Source organism: Zonotrichia leucophrys, chromosome 2 (assembly GCF_028769735.1).
Source record: "Zonotrichia leucophrys gambelii isolate GWCS_2022_RI chromosome 2, RI_Zleu_2.0, whole genome shotgun sequence".
Classification (NCBI taxonomy): Eukaryota; Metazoa; Chordata; class Aves; order Passeriformes; family Passerellidae; genus Zonotrichia; species Zonotrichia leucophrys.
Window position 1 is genome coordinate 38,451,816 of NC_088171.1, and position 21,084 is coordinate 38,472,899.

The 21,084-nt window shown below is 36.3% G+C and overlaps 1 protein-coding gene across 6 annotated transcripts in view; it reads right to left on the reverse strand.

The window, feature by feature from the left end:
* Positions 1–21,084, reverse strand: part of ZNF385D (zinc finger protein 385D) — a 417,872-nt gene that overhangs the window by 82,344 nt on the left and 314,444 nt on the right. For all 6 annotated transcript variants that reach the window (XM_064704620.1, XM_064704623.1, XM_064704621.1 and 3 more), the window contains one exon: positions 17,037–17,147. In XM_064704620.1, coding sequence (XP_064560690.1) covers positions 17,037–17,147 — 111 coding nt within the window. The remainder of the gene's footprint in view (positions 1–17,036; positions 17,148–21,084) is intronic.

Below are 21,084 nucleotides of genomic sequence, written 5' to 3' on the forward strand. Positions count from 1 at the left end.
AATATGTTAAATGCTTAGCCTCACTATAGGATTTGTCTTAGTAACTGCATCATCTTGGTTGGCACTTTATACTAATATTCAGATGCTACTGGTATCTTGTGCATAAATATATGCTACAAAATAGTGAAAATAAAAATTAAGAACACCAGAACAAAAAAAAATAGCCCAAATAGAAATGACTTGATTTTTCTGCTCTTTTTTACTAGGTTTTGCTTAACACTGCTAGAGACAAGCATGGGAATATTTTCCAATTTCTTTTATATTTTAGCAAATCTGTTCAAGAAGGGTAATTGTATGTGTATATATATAAGTATTTATATAGTTACACACACAGCATGGAAAGCTGCCATCTCACCAGAAATATAATATTAGATGGAAAGCTTTCCAGTGTGGAGTACACTTGAAACATAGATATATATCCCCAGCAAACATGCAGCTATAAGAGACTCACAGTTTTATCAGAGAGACATAATCCATTGCCCTTTCCTAGAGAGTTGCAAATAATTTGTGCAGCATTTTATGGACAGATATAAAGACACAATGCATATCAGAAGCACCACATATCAGAAGCACCAGGGAGTATGACATCAGAAGAAGGCAGATAATCATTAGAATTCTCAGTCTCAATTGAACTTTTGAGACTATTTTTTCATTTTAAATACTTTCTCACTTTTGATCCGAGAGCTGGATTACATCTGCGTCTATCTCGTAATAAAAATACAAACAAAATGTAATAAAAATAAATAGACAAAATAAATAACTCAATTTATGTTCCAAAGACTGTGCTTTGCAGTATAATTTCAAGAATGAATGGTATTTTGACACGAATGAACCTTAGATAGGCCAAGAAAACAAAGCCCTTTCCTTGAAAAGACCTTAAGGGTGTGAGTTCAGACCATGGATTTGGAAGGGTAATAGCAGACAGCAAACATTGTGACTGTAAAAGAAAGGACTTGCAGATGTAGGTTCCTATGATCTACCAAATTATGACAAATACTTGCCAGTAAGTTATCTGCCTGAGGCAAATTAACTGGTCTGAGACAAGTCAACATTCCCAGGGCATCTTCTGGCTTTCAGAATTAATGGCAGGAACCATGTCATCCCTGTGGCCGTGCATGTCAGTCTCCTCAGAGCCTTGAGAGGCCTCCACTCCCAGCTCTGGATGAGGTGGATCTGTGTGCCACCTACTCCACCAGCCACACCACAGAACTGAAATGGCTTGGACCCCTTTTGTAAGGGATCTGAAGATCTCTTGTTTCCATCAGCTATGACATTGGCAGAGAAAACTTCCACTACACCAGTTTATGCAAAATCCCATCCAGCCTGGCCTTGAACACTTCCAGGGATGGGCCATCCACAAGTTCTCTGTTCAAGTCTCTCATCACCCTCACAGTAAAGAATTTATTTCTAATATCTGATCTAGAGCTGTCTCAGTAGTAATCCATCCTTCCTAGTCCTGTCACTACATGCCCTTGCATATAATCCCTTTCCAGCTCTCTTGTAGGACCCCTTTAGGCACTGGAAGACTGACTGCAGTAAGGTCCTTCCAGAACCTTCTCTCCTCCAGACTGAACAGTCCTAACTCTGCCAGCCTGTCTTCATAGGAGAGGCGCTGCAGCCCTCTGATCACTTTCATGGCCCTCCTTTGGACTCACTCACTCCAGCAAGTCCATGTCCTTGTCCTGCTGGGGCTCCCAGCGCTGGACACAGCACTCCAGGAGGGACAGAGGGGCAGAACCTCCACCTGCTGCTCACCCTGCTTTTGATGCAGCCCAGGATTCAGTTTTCTGCCTAGGCTACAAGTGCACATCAACAGGTCATGCTGATCTCCTCATCCCAATTTTTCTGTATTCCTAGCAGGCTACTTGTCCTTCCTTCCACTCTGCAGGCTTCCTTTTTGTGTTTTGCATTTCAAATACAAACTAGATATTACTTCCAGCTGAGTGGTTTAAGATGCATTAGCACCTTCAGGCTTACAGAAGGGAAATCTAGCAGGCTGCTTTAGGCAGAAAACTGGCCAGGAATAAAATTGGAAGCTTTCAGGCTAAGCCAAAGTGTTGAGTAGTCCAAATATGGTAGAAGGATAAGCAGTTACGTGCTAATGATGGATTAACTCTATAGCCAAAGTATTTATTCAGTCATGTGCAAAAATCTTTCAGCAAGTCAAACAGGTCTATGACTTTTACAAGTTCAGGAATATGGGTATAAGCCTTGATATTTTACAGGAGAGACCCTTTACCTCCTTTATCTGATCAGACCATTGACCAAATCATTGGTCCTGCATATTACCACAGGAGGCAGCAAGAGAATTTAAACATTATTTTTGCAGAAAATGTGCAGATGGGGCACTTGGGGACATGTTTTACTTGGACTTGATGGTCTTTGAGGTCTTTTCCAGCCTTAATAATTCTAGGATTCTATGATAATATATCTGAATGTGTGGCTATTTACAGTGCAAGAATTTCAGAAAATGACTTGATACTAATGACAAAATCATCATCCTGTTTATTTATCCTTTGGTGCTGATAAAAGAGAATTATGCTTCTCCCCAGCCAAAGATCCTCAAGGGCCAACCCATCACTCACCGGTTACAAGTTATCATCACTTATCAGGTTGAAAATGTATCAAAACAGCTTGCAGAGAAACACCAGGAGCCCCTGCCTTGTCCTAAATGTAATTCATCTTCTATTAATAACATACTAGAATGAAATGAGCTGCTCTTACCCACTCAGCCAAGGAAAATCCTGCTTCATAGCCATAGTTCAAACCCCTCAGTTTTCTGTGACTATACATACTCAATGAAAAATGCATATTTAGAATTGGTGGGATCTTTTTTACAGAAAAAAGGAATGCCTGCAAAATACACAGATTCTTATGACTGCAACGATAAGTTTCAATACTTGAGTTAGAATTCATAGTCCAATTTCTCTAAGTTTTTATACCTCCTCGCTGAGACTCGATCTCTTACTATTCATATCAGGAGCAGCAGCCGTAACAAATTGCCAACATGAGGACATCATTAGGGGTGGGAGAAAGGAAGGCAAATATATTTGCCTTTACTTTCTTAATCAGGGAATACAGAAATCAACATCTTTTGGATACAAGTAGACTTTCTGAGAAAGAAGATGTACAATTGTTGCTAATTTTGAAAATCCAGATTTAAATCAGTTGCCCATTTAAGCTATTCTAGAACTGCTTCTCTCATTGTTCCTTACTGCAACTACCAGAAAAAGGCTCATAGAATTCAGCCACTTTAACTTCTGTATAGGTTTTATTAGCGAATAAGAAAAAAATATTAATTAAGGCTGACTTTGGAAAAGATCTGAATCCTAAGTAACCCCAGATGAACAATGTAGGGATGACAAACCTCCTCCCAGTTCAAAAACAGAAAAAGACTCGCACTGGTCAGGGTCATGTATTTCAAAATTCTGTCTTCAAGTCTTTTTGCTCTCTGGACTTGGATGTACTTTCCTTGGGATAACTTTTTCTTAGGTTTCAAAAAATAGCTTTAGGATTATTTGGCATTAATAGCTTCTGGATGGCTCTAATTGTTCTCCTACTTTGAGATGAATTGAGTTTACTTTGTCACCTGAAATTTTCCATTTCTCAAATCACCCATTTCTGTCACTATACCCCAAATGTTAATCATTACCTATGATAGACTCATAGTCTCCTTTTTTTCCACATATTGATCTCCTACTCTGCATCATTGCACCCATTACTCAATATTGTTTGTTTGTTTCTTCTCCTATATAGCTCCTTCTCACTCTTGCATACCTTAGTACAACACACCTCAGTGTCTGGACCAGAACCTTTGTTTTCTCACTGCAGTCCATACTCTTCATGGTCCTTATTGCAGAATGCCACTGCATCTGCCGCTTTCTTCTTCTGAATGTATGTCCTCTCCTTGTTTCTTGCCTTTTTTTTTTTTTTTTTTTTTTTTTTTTTGTGGCAGCACCACCCCCAACAGCACTAATTTAGCACAGGAGAAACTAACAAGCCTACAAATATCCCAGGCTTCTCCCTTTGTCCTATGCCTCGCTGGTTTACCATGCCTGTAAGGCCTGTCACCAATCAGGACATGGAGCTCAGATTCTAGAAGAATGGCCAAAATATTTCTGGACCATTTTTACATATGCATGATGTGCATTTTCTTAGCTCTCCTGTGAAGGACGTTTCATTCTCACAGCCTTTTCACACACTGAAGAGATACAGATTAGGCATGTTAAATCATTTTGGAATAAAAAATTCCTTGCCCCTGAGAATTACACAAAAGAAAATACTGCTAAATGCATAAAAAAAAATCTTCATTCTCCCTGTGTCCTAAATATTAATTATTTCCATATACTGCATGTTTTCTGACATCTTCAGATATTCTTACTCATTTATTGCTGCTTCTCAGAATGTGTTTACATTAGAAATCTATTTATTACAACTGTTTATCCTTACATAGGGCTCTGGTATGAAAAACATGCTAGAGAATAAATTGAAGAATGACAGGTGACTTGTGATGGGCTATTTGTCTAGAATTGTATTACTGAAAACCCATTAAAATTCTCTATTCAATAACAAAAAAAAATTTCTGTCCTTTCTTTATAACAAGTGATGAGAGTCTTTGAAAAGGTAACACAGATTGATGAATCTGTAAAATAAAAATATGCCATATGCTCAGATTAATTACTAAACCATAAAACCAAACAGATTGTAATTTTGGAAGAACAACTTCTATGCAACTGATGAAATTCTGTATTTGGCAAGCAAAGTATTCAAGCAGACAGAATATAAGGACCGAGGCTCAGTGATTATTTGATTTGCAATTTAGTGCTTTTATCATCAATTTAAAAAGAAACAAAACATCTGAGCAAATATCCCATAGTCTAAAGCTACTGCATATACCAGTGGCTTATTGAATGACGAGATTTAGACATGTTTTGTATTGGTGTTAGACTGAGGTGAGAGATAATAATGCTGAAGTGTCTACAGCTAATGAAAACATAACACCTTCTATTGGGTGGCATGGCTCACAGCAAAAAAAGCAATATATCACTGTCCTGAAAATGACCAGCAGGAATAGGAAATGAGCTATTGCTAATTAAGCTTTTTATGTAAAAACACGATGGCTAATCAAATCCTTATCACCCCACCCTGTCACATTGTTTCTTCTTCATTTACACTTCAGCCTGTAATCACTGAAGTATCAGCTTTATAGTTGTCTTATATGTTGTTTTTTTGACATGTGATAGGATTTACTTGTGACAATGATTATTTAGAGAAGATATCTAAAATAAAAAGTGACCATAGATGAGAAAAAGAATGGTACAATTAAACTGCATCTGGTCATTCTGATAGCTAATTGAAAGTCATATTTAATTACTAGCAAAACATAAGGCACTTCCTCAAGCTGAAATTTCATCTTTCTTGTGACATCTGAAAACCACCTTTATTACAAGGAAAAAAAAGTTATTCAGTAATGACCCCAATATAAGAAGAATTCATTAAATAAAGGAATTATGCCTTTGGATTTTAATTATGCAATTGCTATTAAATTGCTATACAACCTTCAGATAATTTGAATACTGATATTACCCTAACAAGATATCTAATTAAAAGCCAACAAAACTGCTTTTTCAAAAATTCTGGGCTAGCATATAAGAATTCTAAATTTCTACTAATGGAGTAGCACATAACAATTCTATTTTTAATTTACATTGTTAAAATTATTGCAATATTTGTACAATAGAGTGAAAAAGAACATAAGGTATTTGAAATAGAAAAGCATTCTTCTATCATGTAGGGGAAGATCAACTGAACCTATTATTTTTGTCAAAGAAATAAAAAAATCAAAGCAAGCACTGACAATTTCAATACTCTAAATGTAAATTAAAATACTTCAGACAAAAGGCTTGAAGGCAAGTGATTCTCCCACCAAGGGATGATTTTCACTTGTCTCCAGGTGTAACATTATGTGCACTGATGGGCTGATCAACAGAACAGAACTTCTCCCCAGCTGTAATCAGGAGTGATTGATGGTTGGGACAAAAAAGTTGATTATCATGACAAGTCCGCTGATGCAGAGAAAATAGGCTATGCTGGGGAAAGGATAAAACCTGTTCAGAGACTACCTTGTAAAATCTCCTTTCTAAGGGATAAAAAGAAACATTTAAACCCATCTAAAAATTGCTAACATAAATTAATTCAGTACATTTGCTATGCATTTGTATCTAAAGTTATCCCACCACAACACAATGAGACCTATCTAAATACAAAACAGAACTAAATCGATTTTTAAAATCATACTTTGAGGTCACCTCATCAAAAAATTATATATATATGAAAGTACCTGTATGGTCTACCAGTAGACCATTACCTCAGTTTAAATACATGATTTGAATTCATAATTTAGATTATAAAGTCTGTGGGGGAGTTAGGTGTAAGTGCCATATTGAATTCTTTGCTGAAAAGAAATCAGCCCTTTTTAACCATTTAAAACCTTTCAAGACTTCAGTTTCAATTGAGCAAAAAAAAAAAAAAATGCACAGGTGTGGGCAATATGCCCTCAAAAGTATAGTTCAAATGTGTGGTTTTTTCTTCCAATATAAAGCTTTTATAGCTTTAAGGAGGTATTGGGTTGCAATTCCATTCCTTCAGAGGATAAGGTTTCCAGCTGTTAGCTGTGATGTAAGTAAGTACACAGAATAGCAAAATCTCCAGAGACTGCAAAAGACATGAGAGGAGTGATAAAGGAACCTGGGAGATGAAAAAGCCAGGCCTGGAGGTTCTGAAGTGGAATTTGTTTACATCGGGGCAGTTGTGTTTAAAAGAAACTCTTTCAAAAGGAAACATTATATTCGCTCCAAGAAGAGGCTGCACAGACACAGTGGAGAAGAATATATTACAGGTACCTATGGGAGTGCAAATTTACAGACCAAAAAGAGAAAAAAAAAAAAAAAAGGTGTCCAGAGTCTGTGTAACATTACTTGGAAAGATTTTATAGGTGCTGAAAGAGAGCATCATCAACCAAAGCCAAGTATAAGCACTACTAAAACACTACTTTATTCTTAATGCATTTTTAGAAGAAATTTTTGGGGGTGAGGAGATGGGGTGGGAAATTGATGAAAAATGCAATTTGCTACACACTTTCTTCACTTTTTCTGTATCCCCACCTGGGATATACTCTTGTCTGTTTGTCTTTGGGGGTTTTTTATGTCTGTATTTGTGCCTGAGAAAGTGAACCAAGAGTCACTGCTTGCTAACTGGAAGAGACAATGTTTTGCCACTTTTACAGTGAAGTATGTTATCTGCACCTACTATTAATAACCCAGAATCTCAGACTCCCTGCTATATGAATTCTTATTTTTAAAAATAAATGTGAAAGTAAGAACTTAAAACAGACTAAAAAAAAAAAAAGATAGATGAAGATCGCACAACAAAGAATTTAAAATTTTTCTTTCCTTTGAAGTGAGGACTTGCTTATGGAAAGTGGTTTCAGTAAAAACTCCCCAGCACAATTATTCTTAAATTTCAATTTCTTGTTAGAGTTGATTGACTTTTCATGTTAACAGAAGAAGTTGACAGAAAAAAACTGCCTCAAACACATCTAAGTGTAGGGCAAAAAGTGAAGAGATTTCTCTCTTTGCAGCTTAAACAGGCAGATTTTTCCATGAATGTCACAATACAGAACCAGAAGAGAGACTTCCTTCCCCCTCTTTTATACTATCCTTTCCCCTGTCTATACTAATTCCCTCATGTATAAAATGGTATTTTTCAATGTACAGTCTTCAATATACAATACTAAACACTATCTTCTTTCCCAATTCCAGCCAAAAACTTCAAGGAAGCTCTGGTTAGCCTCTACCTGCCCAACCATAGCATATTAATTTCATTCCTATATTCCTCCATCCTCCTCCAGGCAAAAAGTCTTTCTGACTCTGTTGTAACTCAAAGAACGTAGTTACAGGACCAAATCCATTAAAACAACTGGAAACACATTTGTAATTTGCCTGGAAGACATCTCAGTGAGTAACAGATAATCCACTGAAAGCAGATTTTGGAAGATCTAGGACCTAGGAGACCATTTAGGCCTGCATGCTGCCTCCCAGTACAATGTTTTCTGATACATTCTTACATATTAATTTAATCATTTCTGAGAAAAAGGAAATTTCTGACAGTAACACACAGATGTGCAGGGAGGTTGCTTTTATTTCAGACTTTCTGTCTTATTAACTGCTATCACCTCCGCCTTTCCTTCAGCTCAGCAGTTCTGAGATCCACGCCCACCTAAAGTTAAAAGTTGGCCCCAAAAGGGCAAATACTGCAACTGTTCTCTTCAGTGCCACAAGCAAAAACCTTTTCAACTAATTTGTCTTCATATTCCACAGTCAGAATACCAGCCATTAATCTTTTGCAATTTATAAACAGCACTATCAGAGAGAGCAATTGCCTAGTCACATATCATTTCTGGCAAACTCCAGTAATTTAAAAGAGATGTCAAACCTTCTGCACAATTGACTTGTTTTATCAAAATAAGTGAGAGCTTTGAAAATGAAATAACCTAATAGGATGAACAGAGGTAGGAAGCAAGAGCTGCCAAATGAAAATAAAAAAAAAGTTTGAGTTTGACATGAACTAAATCCTACACAGCAACACCTGATGATCAGCTGAATGTTTTAATCTCTTTCTATAGTGACTCTGATATTCAGCTGACATAGACATTAGACATTTCTCCTCAACCCTTCTTTGTAAGGGACCAGGTAGCTGAAAGCATTAGATTTTACTTTCTCCTGGATATATAGAATAGTTTAGATTAGAAAAGACCTTTGAGATTGTCAAGTCCAACTGTTACAACAGCATTGCCGAGTCCCTAAGTACAACTTCTACCCATTTTTACCTTAAAGGATGGTGACCCAACTGCTTCCCTTGGGAGCCTGTTCCAGAGCTTCATTAATCCAGTCCCCCTTCTACTACCACTGCTGAAAGTGGCTAGAGAGTGAATTTTGAGAGGAAAGTGTAATTCTTGTAACACGAATGCAGTGGACACCAAGGCACTCCATGTGTCCCCACCAGCAACCACCTAAGAAAACAGCTGGCATTAAGAATGTTCTTTCTTAAAGTTCAGTCACTTAAAACCTTCTTCTATACTACTGCCTTCTTGACCTAAGGCAATGTCCCTGTGGGCCTGATACCCCCAGGCTGCTCCATGTTCTAGGACAGTACAGATTGTCTAGACAAAATCGGTTACTTTCATTAAAGGAGAGGAGATAAGGACAAGGATTATCAAGAGTTTGTGCAGTGAGTTTGTCTAGCAAACTCCACAGCTTGCAGATCATACAGAGACCACTCACAGCCGTTACTGAGGGTCAGGCAGAATATTTAGATTGCTGCCAGTGCTTAAAAGACAAAGAAATAGTCACAACCTTATATCAGTCAGAGGACTCAGTTCAACACCAAAAGTACTCCAAAAGTACCCTGGAGTTCAAACATCAAAAGTACTTCAAAGCCAAACAAAGTACTCTGTCAGATGAATACTTTCTGCTTCTGTGTTGTACAGATGCATAAAATTACTGTATAGAAACTGAAAATTATGGGAAAGGTACTTTATACAACAAAAGGAAATTATTTATACTTTCTACTTAAGCATTATAGAAAGATTTAAGAAACTGGAGGTTATGTGAAAATTTATTGCTACTCTTAAATTCAGATTATTCTGGCTTTCATAATCTAGAAATTAAGTTACTTATTCCATACATTAAAAAGGTTGTATATAAGAAAATAAGGATGATTTTGTTTCAAAATGAATACTAAAAAAAAGGAAAATAAAAATACCAAAAAGTTTGAATGCTCTAGTATGGGAACGACCAGAGTTGCACAGGATATGACTGCAATTCATATTACCATCTTTAAAACTGTAGTCTAGGAAACAGGATGTAATTCTTCTAAAATATGCAGGCTAAGCCAATAAAAAGAGACTCCACTGAACATCATACTAGGCAGAGGCTATACCAGATTGCTTGCAAAATTCTTCATGTAAGCAATTGAAAAGCAGAAAATTCAGTGCTATTTGATTAGACTATTAGAATGCCAAAAAATCAAGTAATTAAATACTTTGTTAGCAATTCTTTATGGTTTCTATATAGTATTGATGCAAATGCCAGATATCCCATAGAAATCTCCAGCCTAATCATTTTCTGCCATTACTTGCTACTTTTTACAGTGACTACCACAGACCAATACCTCTGGAAAAATATCCACTTTGAGTGTATTTCCATTCTGACTCATATTCTGATCTCAAATAAATATCACGTGCAAATCTGTAACTGGAATCAGTATTTGTTCCTCCTTACTTTAACTTCATAATACAGGAAAGATGGTGCATTATTAGAAAGAAATAGCATATATAGAGAGACAGTTACAGAAATATATAAATTTTATATATATATATATATGTGTGTGTATATGAATAGGTTTAATCTGGATGAAGTTTTTTGTTTGTTCAGGTACAACTGCTGCAATCAATACAACACCTTCATATAGTAATACTAATTTTAAGGGGATCCTGAGCATCTGTAAATATTTACACAAAAGAATCTTCCTTAAAGAACCAGGCTGATGAATTCATATAACACAGGCACATTGGTTTTGGAAAGAAAAAAAATAAAATGCCCCAAGATAATCAATCAATCAGTCAAAGTGCTTGATGGCTAATAATGCCTGCCAAAAGTGACTTTGCTTAAAAAAGCAGAGCACTACAATTCATGCAGAAATTATTTGGTTTATACCAAACCAGGATTGTAAATCTCTAGTAATTATAAATCTGAATCCAACCCATAATTGTTGTACATTTGCATGTACAACCAAACATGCAAGAGTAAGACCCTGGGTTATAGCCACAAACGGAATAGTGATTGAAGCAAATAGCACTGATTGCTTCAAATACCATTTAAGCAAATTGACCAACAACAGATTTCAGATCAGAAGGGTGAAATGCTAAATAACTTCTAGTATTTAACTGTACCAGGCTTTCCTGGTTCTTAATGGACCAATATTTTAAAGTTCCCCTCTCTTTGTAAAACAGAGACCACAGGCCAAGTGTGACTGTCATTGGGTATGGATGAAGAAATCCCTATTATATCTTCCAAACTACAGAGAGAGATTTGTAAATTAGTCAAGCAAGATATCATATAATCTCTCAGGTGTGGGATTACATTCACCATCTCTTGTCCAGCCTCAGAAACAGGTGCCTAATTTGTGAATACTCTCTGCCAACAGGCACCCCTCAACTCTCTGTACATTTCCTTCCAGAACTTCACTACCATTACAGTTAAAATTGTTTCACAAAGCAGTCCAACAAAAAAAAAATCTCTTAAATCAAATTAATCTGAAGAATTAGTCAAATTTATTTATCTATCAAAACCAAGGAACACAAAGATCAATTGGTCACTAAACTCTTATTAACTCCCTTTGCCAATTATATTTCCCTGGCCTTTTTTGCTGTACATCTATGCAGTTCTTTCTACTCTCCCTAGCTGAGTGAATTTTTTTCGTGTCTTGTCATATTAGGGGATGTGTTCTAAATCCTCCAACTAATTATGCTTTCATTGGAGTGTGATGACCACTGTTATAAATAATTCTTCACCTGAGGCATTGCCAGTTTCAATTCATAGAATCGTAAAATAGTTTGAGTTGAAAGTGACCTTTTAAAGGTCATCTAGTTTAGCATGTCTGCAAGAAGCTGGGATATCTTGAACTAGATCAGGCTGCACAGAGGTCAGTTCAACCTGACCTTGGATATTTCCAGGGATGGGGCATCCACTTCTTTGGGAAACCCATTCCACTTTTCTGGAATAACCCCCATTTTAATAAACTTATTTCTTATGTCTGATCCAATTGACCCTCCTTCAGTTTTAACCCATTACCTCTTGTCCAAAAGTTTGTTCCCATCTTTCCTCTAATTTCTGAAAGGCCACAGCATTTCCTTTTCCAGGCTGAACAACTCCAGCTCTCTCAGCTTTTCCTCACAGGAAAGGTGTTCAGGCCCACTGAACATCTTGGTGTCCCTTCTCTGGACATGGTCCCACAGGTCATTGTCTTTCCTGTGCTGAGGATCCTAGAGCTGATGCAGTGGTCAAGGTGGGGTCTCACAAGAGTGGAGCAGAGGAGAATCCCCTCCCCTCACCTGTTGCCCACACCGCTTTGGATGCAGACCAAGACCTGTTTGGCTTTCTGGGCTGCAGGTGCATATTGTTGTGTGATATCCTCCCATGTGTAGCCTCCCATCTACAAGACCCCACCAGTCCTTCTTGTAGGGTTGCTCTTGAATATTTGCTGTGGGATACTTACTTATTGATAAATCTCATATTTGGGGGGAAAAATTATCATAGGATTAGTTGGGTGTGTTTTTCTTTTATTTTTTTTCTGCATTAGCCATCATATTTGGATTATGATTCATAACCCCATTAAACCTGACATTTACTCATTTTAGTACTTGTGCATTTACTTTTTCCAGTCTAAGCACAATAGTTCATGCTTTTATTTACTGCACTTGTCAGAATTCCAGACTGTTTTTTCCAACTGGAGATAATTTTGGACTGAGATCTGGGATTTACCACCATCCATCAAGAGCCTGCCACCCTTCATCTAGATGTCATCCACAAAACTGGCATGTGTACACTGTCCTGTCAGGCACGTTGCTAACGAAAAGTTAGAGTAGCAGTAAGCATGGAAGAGACTCTTTCAGATCCTGACTTGTTGTGACCTTTTGTTTTGACAGGAAACCATCAGGAGCTACTCTCACTGCAGCTCTTCATTCTGTTGTTCAACCAACATTTAATAATTTCACCTGGACTGTATTCCTCTACTTACTTTACAGAACTGTCACACAGGACTGTATAAACCCTTGCTACAGCCAAAATATGTCACATCTACTTATTCCCTATTATCCATTCGGCCAATTACCCTGTCAAAGGAAAAAATTAGATTCATTTGACATGATTTGTTCTTGACAAATTCATGTTGACTGTTTATTATCACCTTATTATACCCGAGGCCCTTACAAGTTGATACATTAATCTTTTGTTCTAGATATCAAACATAGCCTAAATAGGACATTAGTCCTCTGGTTCTGCTTCTTTCCCAACAAAAGTTAGAACCATAATAAAATACTGCAGAGTTATATTGCATCCTTAGCCTCAAAAAAATCCTTCACTGATTTTTTAATGGAAGTTGTTTTATCCTTTAATGTTTTATCTTTTGAATCCAGATAAATTCATACAGTGGAACCCTATGTTAATTTGGTGATACCTTTGTTTCATAGAGATGGGGAAAAATAAGGTAAAAAACAACAAATAAGGACTAATGAGCATCCCTGATTTGCAGGGAAATATTACTACTGTGGCTATTAAATCAAACAACAATTTCTGGCTCATATAATTGGAAATATTTTTAAAGTGTATCATAATGGAATTCAAGTCCTGTGAACAGATCAGAATGCTGCCCAACCTTTCTATAAAGGCAAACTGGGTCATCACTCAGCCATCTTGTTAAATAAGAGGGAAGAAAAAGGTAATCCCTTTGCAAAAAATTGACCTTGTTGTCAGATACTGATAACTATATAACTTCATCAAATAATCTCATGGGCAAAAGAAGATCACATATTCAAGGCAGAAAAATTCAGTAAGTGTTTTTTTTTTTTTCTTTTTTTTTCCAGGCCGTAAGCAGAAAATTACTCCTACAGCTACCTATAGGCATCTGAAATATCCTACTGAAGTTGTCTGGACCACATTTTACAGATACTTTTAGATCTTAAAGATTTAATGTTTGCTACAAGCAAGCATTTACTGGTGCAATAGCTCTCAGCAGCTGCCAACATGCAAGTGGCAACATCGGGCCCTTGCAGCTAAGCATATATTTACATGTTTCACCCTAGTTTGAATGCACAATGTGAGTGTAAATGATATATCTAGATTTCTCTGGAAAAAAAAATGGACTCCACAAAACCTACCTTTGCTGTTCTAATGTTTTTGCTCAGCATGGAGAGGCTTTGGTTATTTGCACATTTCTCCCTTTCCTTGTATGAGATTTATTTAAAAAAAAACCATATGAACACACAGCTGTCATGAAGATTTATAGATAACTCCTTCACAAAGAAGCTAAATTATTTTAGACTATTGTACCGCCTTTTCTCATCTTTTTTAAATGTGATTTTTATACCATGTAACCAGGAAAAAAACCTCCGCTGCTCTATCTAAAGGGAGAAAATTGTGTATTCTATGCAAAAAAGAAAAGTCCCACAGACCAGTTTTATTGTAAACATTTTCATAATATTGTTGTGTAGCAGGCAAATGGAATTTCTATTCATTAGTCTCTGATAAAACCTATCTCCCGCATCTAAAAATAGAGACATATTGGTAGAATAGACACAAAGCCTAGATTCCTAGACAGAAAAGTTATTTATTGCTGTTATGGATTTAAATTGTGTTCAACAAAATATGATGAAAATGAAAGGTAGGAATATTGAGTAAATGAAAACTTTTTCATGATAATAGGAGAAAGAATTACAATGTGTGTGCTTGCCATTCATAGTAGAGTTATCAAAAATTGATAGCTAACAGCTATTTTTCTTCAAAGCATTTTTTCCGTTGAATCGAAATATTAAATCTTTAGTTTACCACATTTTTTGCTTCAAACACAGGTGGAAATTTCAAAATTACCTTAGCAATGGAGGAAATAGCTCTACCTATTCCCCTCATTTTTCAGAAAAACTAAACTGCAGTGGAACTCTGAATACAAATTATTTCTTGAACACCTCAGCAGAGCACTTTGTGATTTTCAGCAGTAATAACTATAAGCACTGGAATGACTGGAATGAGGAGACGCCATCATAAAAATATCCACAAATTGCCTCTGTGTGGTAGTGAGAAGAGGGAGAGATATCATTCCAGGTTAATCAGGGGGCGGATTTTGGATCGTAATCTCTCAATCAATCAACACTCTGGTAGCTTTAAAACTTAGGCAAATATTAAAAGTGGAAAATGAAACATACTCATCAAGAAGGTCTCCCCATTCTGTAGAGATAATATTGATCTATTAGAGAGAGGGGAGCATTAAAAAAACCTTCTGAACAGTGTTGGCTATTTGAGTTCAAGCCTCAAACACCTGAAGGTGTGAAGGGACAGATAGATATCAGCTAGTCTTCCAAGAGTTTTCTGTGAACAGCTTAAATTAACACATGCCTTCTGAAACCAGTTTTTTGGACACTATAAATGTGTCTCTGAAAATGGCCTCTTCTTCCTCCCTCTCTGTTCTTCAGAAACCTTTCTAAAAGCAGCAGAAAAGGAGCAGTATGGGACCAGAGTAATCCTCTGAGTAAAAAGTATCAGTGTCCACTGATGCTTTGCTTCTCTCTGTGTAGGACTTTTACTTCAAACATTTTATTCTGGAAAATGCCTAGATCTTCTCAGCTGAAAAATTTTCCACTCCACATATCAATCCAATTCGTGTAACTGCTAATGGACTGAGTTACTTTATCAATATGTTCGTCTTATCTTTTCTCTAGACCTTTTTGAAGACAAACAAATGGTATATCCTCTTTGAAAGGAGGTGTTTCAGTCTGATGTGTAACACAAGTATTTGTTCTCTCTTTCAGCTATATACTGTGTCTGGTTCAGTGTGACATGCTTTTACCTGAGACAAAGCTGAAAAAGCTGAGAATTTTGAGTGATAAATTGGGCTGCTTGGTTGGTAAGATCCACTGTGGCTCAGAAGTCACCATCATCCCATCCTCATTAATGACTCAGTATCCACAGTTCTAATTTTGGCATCTGGTTTCTAAATGGAAGAGCCTAATTTGACTCTTCTATTTTTATCTGTGATGGACATGACAGTTCCAGAGAGTGTATTGCCCTTCCTTGCACCACTCTTTGAGAATTATATCAGTGTTATAAGAGAAGGCATCCATTCAGTAAATGAGCTAAATAACCTGGAGTCACCAGTAAAATTAAATATGTGATGCTGTCTGGTCCAGAAATTGTGACTGAGTTATTTTTGAAATTATTTCTGAGGGATAAAAAGCTGAGAAGAATGAAAAGAAATCCAGTATTTTCACTCCCAGATGGGAAATCCCTAAAATTAGGCTTCAAGGTTCAATTTAAGTTTTTGACAAGCTCATGGTTTTGATAAATAATCAATAAACTAAAAATAGTACAAACTGTATATAAATAGCTGCCTTGTAAGAGGCAGGAGTACAAGAAGTATTTCACTTCTTCCTATGACTAGAATTAGAAAGGAACCTTGTGGACACTTTTGGGTTTGACCTCACTCTAAGTCAAAACATTTTTATACTGGCAGAAGTAACTTCTATATTTAAATAACGTAGTGAACTAAAGACAGGGGAAGATTAGTTCCTACTACCAATGCCCATGTGAAGAAACTTCCTGAAGAGCCTAGAATAGCAGAAAAAAAATCACTTTACTATGTCAGGTTTGGTCTGCATACACAGTGATTCTGAGAAGGAAATAGAAGGGCTAAAACCTAAGAGGCTTTTCTGTGACACAAGAGGTATTAGTTGGCAAGGAGCACCACAGCACAGCTCCCTTGGATAATTGTGGGAGACAGGTTTCCTTCCTTGGTGTATTAGAGAGCATCTCCAGTTCAGCTTGTTCTGCCTTGTTGCTGGAGAAGTGACAGGATGCAAGGTAGGAGCCAACTGAAGGGACGCATAACCAGGACTGGTAGAATAATTAGGATCCAGCAAATATACCAGCGTTATTAGCAGTAATGGATCAGTCAATTTTTCCTATTTACACTCAGTGCAGCACAACTGAAGTTGATGAGCTTACAGGGATATATTGGCAGGGAAAATCTGGCTGGGTGTATAAACACTACCAAGCCATTGTGTTTATTTGAAACAGCCTACAGCCTTTTCATCTGCTGAGCGACAAACTGAAATCATAACATTTCATTTAGGCTCAATTTCTGAAAATTATGGCACATCCTAGTAGATAAGTACATATTTCTCATCTGATACAAAATGATCAACTTACATCAGAATTGAATCTCAGCTGGCAAATGTTGCATGATATGATTTGCTTTCTTCGATGAGGAAGAGGAACTCCAAATGTATGATTTATTACAGCTTTTTGAATTGGGTCCATCTGTGAAGAGAGAAGAAGAAAAATAAAAAGCTTTTGCTGTTCCACTGCATGCTATATTATCTAAAATCTCAAAACAGATTCTGCACAATTCCATACCATGATCTAACAGAAAACTACTATTTTTATTTAAACATGAGTATTTATTTTTTATGTAGTTATACAAAGAGGTTATGCAGAAGGAAACAAAGAAAAATGTCATTGACTTTCTTGAAACACATATCTTTAGTTCAATTTTATATTTCCCTTTACTGAGGAAAGGTATGAGCTGTAAATGCTGAACAGGTTTTCCTACCCAAACATCAATTTGTGATTTTTGTATCACAGAAAAGTTAGCTCAATAAACAAAACAAGATCATTTTAAATAAAATTACTAAGAAAAAGATTAATGAAAATGTGAAATAATATTATGTGCATATAATTTCAGAATAGCATACAATACCTCAGTATTATCAAATAATAATAATAATATCCCATTAACCAATAAATGAATCTCTTCCTTGAAACAATATCTACACAATTTACAAAAGATAAAAATCCTCCAAAGAATATTTTCACAGTCATTTGGAGGAAACTATTTTGTATAAACTCTGCTTTAAGGATGAATTTGGGCCTTTATGAAAAGGATTATTCTGAGCTAACTTCCACCAGAACACTGATCTGATAGTGTCTGCAAATCAGGTTCCTTATTAAAAAAAATGTATGCTATTTTGGACTTCACAAAAACTACTTCTGGTACTTTTTTACTTGGAGGATTGAAATCACCTTCCCCAAATTCATTGAACAAAAGGCTTCTTATTTCTGTTTCACAAAAAACATTTGAGAGACACTTTAAAAATCTGGTAATAGCTTTGCAGCAACTTGGTTAAGCCACTGATATTTTTTACCTTTAAATTGTTAAAAAAAATCACATATTTTGAATAATTCTGATAATCAGTATTCACAGTGTATGTAATGAAAAAGATTCCATCTTTCTCCCTGCCCATGTCTCCATGATTTACTATTTTCTAGTCTGTTGGCAAAGGGTTATTTGATAAATAAAGAATCAGAGCTTGTCCTTAGAGTAATCAATTATTCATGAAATCTGTAATGGTAGACAGTCATGGCCTCTATTGCAGTGAATCCAGAGCAGATCACTACAGAATTTTTGCATCACCTGACAGCTGTTCAGTGTCAAATATGAAAAAAGTCTTTAAATGAATTCCTGTTGAAAAGAAAATAAGATTGGTAAAAAAAAAAACAACAACAAAAAAAAAACATACAGACACACACAAACCCCCCAACCAAACCAAACAAGACAGTAGAGCTTTATAGAACTGCAGACTGATCTGGAAAAAATTCTCTGTTTGAGCATCTTCAATTTGATATGAAACACCGCATACATTTGTGTACCAGTACAAAAGAACACCAATCTCACCTAGAAACGAGGGATGCCACTTAACATTAACCCCAAAATAACACTGATGCCTGAGGGCATAGTATATCAAGCTCTGAAAGACAACAGCAAGTTGTGTAAGACTTTCTGCAGTAATCAAGCCATATTCTAGCAGCACTCTTTTACTGAGCAACACAATCTAGAAAAAGCTCACAATCCAAAAATACTATTATGAACACCAAAAATGACACCACTACATAGGAAAGTAAATAAATTGTAACAGCTCTTCTCTTTTTGACTGCTCCACAGAGAGGTGAATTCTTATACCAGCTGAATCAATAGACCTGTATCTTGCTATTTTTAACACTAAAGCATGACATGGTCTTAACTGATGCTAATTCTGTGCTGTTCAAGCTTGGGAAAATTCTGTTCCTCTTGCCACTGCAGGTCTAAAGTAATTAGGGAAACCTGAAGTTCAGATACATGGATAAGTCAGCTCAGGGTAACAAGAAATTGTGCATTCTTTGATCCAGTGTAACTGTTTGGTTTCACATTAGCCACAGCTGTGAGATTCTTTCGAGAGCTTCTTTGTTCACTTCCTCAAGTTATGGCACTTGTCAGATAATGTGAGATAATGGCCTTCAGTGTTACCATGTTAATCTTTCCCACAATCTCACAAGCGCCCATTATCTCACAATAGCTTGAGAAAGCAAACAAAGTTCTCTATGGGTTAAATAAAAGGTACTACCATGGTTCAGAAGATAAAAAAACTAACCTTTTTTTTTAAACTGGACTTACCCATCTTCAGAGTAAGTATTCTAGCACCAAATGAGGTTGGATTTCTGAGGCAACTGATGCTTTCATATTGAAAATGAGACAAAATATTTTTTAGAATTAAAAACATCATGAATGTGCAGAATAGTTGTTTTATGTTATACTTAATTTTAATTTAGTCTCATGGAAAAAATGTGTGGTTTCTTTCCTAATAAGACCACAGATTTTTCTCTTGTTTATCTGCTGATGCAGAAACCCATCAGCACTCTTCCCTTTGAGTTTTTAAAGATGTAGAATTCTAGGTATACAACTACATGGCATTATTGGGAATATGATGCTTTGCATTTGTGGCTCTAAATGAAGAAGAAATCTGGATAGTTTCCAAATTAATTAAGAAAAACTGCTTCAAAATAATAATCCGTTCTCTGCCAGTTCATAGACTCATGTTTGGGTTAGAAAGCACCTCACAGATCATCTATTTCCAAACCCCTGCCATGGGCAGGGGCACATTCCACTAGTCCATGTTGCTCAAAGCCCCACCCAGACTCGCCTTGAACACTTCCAAGGATGGGAGAATTGTTCTTTGATACTGCAAAGCACAGTTTTAAGTTAGACTTAAAAACTTAGCACCAGATTCTAATAAAGTTGGGACAGAATGCTTGAGGAATATTTAATATTATTAGTTTTCCCTAGAGATTTCATTTGGGAAACATCACGAACCCATAAATTCCAAATAAACATCCAAAAGCATCAGATAAGCCTCTACAAGTTTTATGCAGGAAATCTGAGAGGCAACAGGATACTTAGGTGCAGCATGATAAGGACTCAGATCTCACAGATACTGGAAGACAGAGAGAAGACCTGCTGAGAGTCAGAGGAATAGAGCTTGCTGATTGCAGAAAATTGAGAGCAGGAATTGCAGGGAAATATAGAGAGGGTAATAGTATCATATAGCCAAGATAACCAGCAAGTGGTGAGATACTTTAAAGCATCTCCATGCACTTTGAGACTTACTGAACATTACTAATTACACATATAAATTTCATTTCAACTTATGTAAGTGGTATGCACTTTCAAAAGAAAGGCTATCATGATAAACTTTGATAAAATCTGCTTTTAACTCATTACTAGTTCTCTTTTACAATTCTGGATTTTATTTCTTAGACTAAACTATTTTAATTTACTGTCATTTAAAGTGAAGGACAGGGAAGTTTGCAATTCACATGAAAGATTATCATTCAGATGTCAAAGCTGTACATTACAACACAAAGAGAGTTTGCTCTGAGAGCTGCAGTGTTTGACTTGTCCATCGCCTTTTGGCTTTCTACTCTCCAGCATCAGGTATTTTCTATATATCTCACTTTTCCATGTGAGACATGTCTAGGGATAGCACAGTGCTCAAGGTTTAATGCAAACAACAGGATGACTATTAGATTGAGAAATTAAGATAAATATATAAGTTAATTTGATTAATTTTTGGTTTCAATACACGCACATCAATAACATCCTCTGTGTTTTAATTATTCAAGCCAAAATTTGTGGCAAGATGATATGATTCACATTCTTTGTTCAAATAATGTACTCCCCAAAATCTTCGGGAACTTACCATACTTTAGAAAAATCCAGGTTTAAACCAAGGGCATGACAGAAATTGTCCCCTTACTGCATATTCTTAGCTTTGACCCTATCGCTATAATTTAGTTTTGCTCGTTTTAAATTCAGTCATGCCAGACCTATGATATTATCTGTATTCCTTGTTCTTGTGCTTACTATAGAGAATGAAATGCTCTT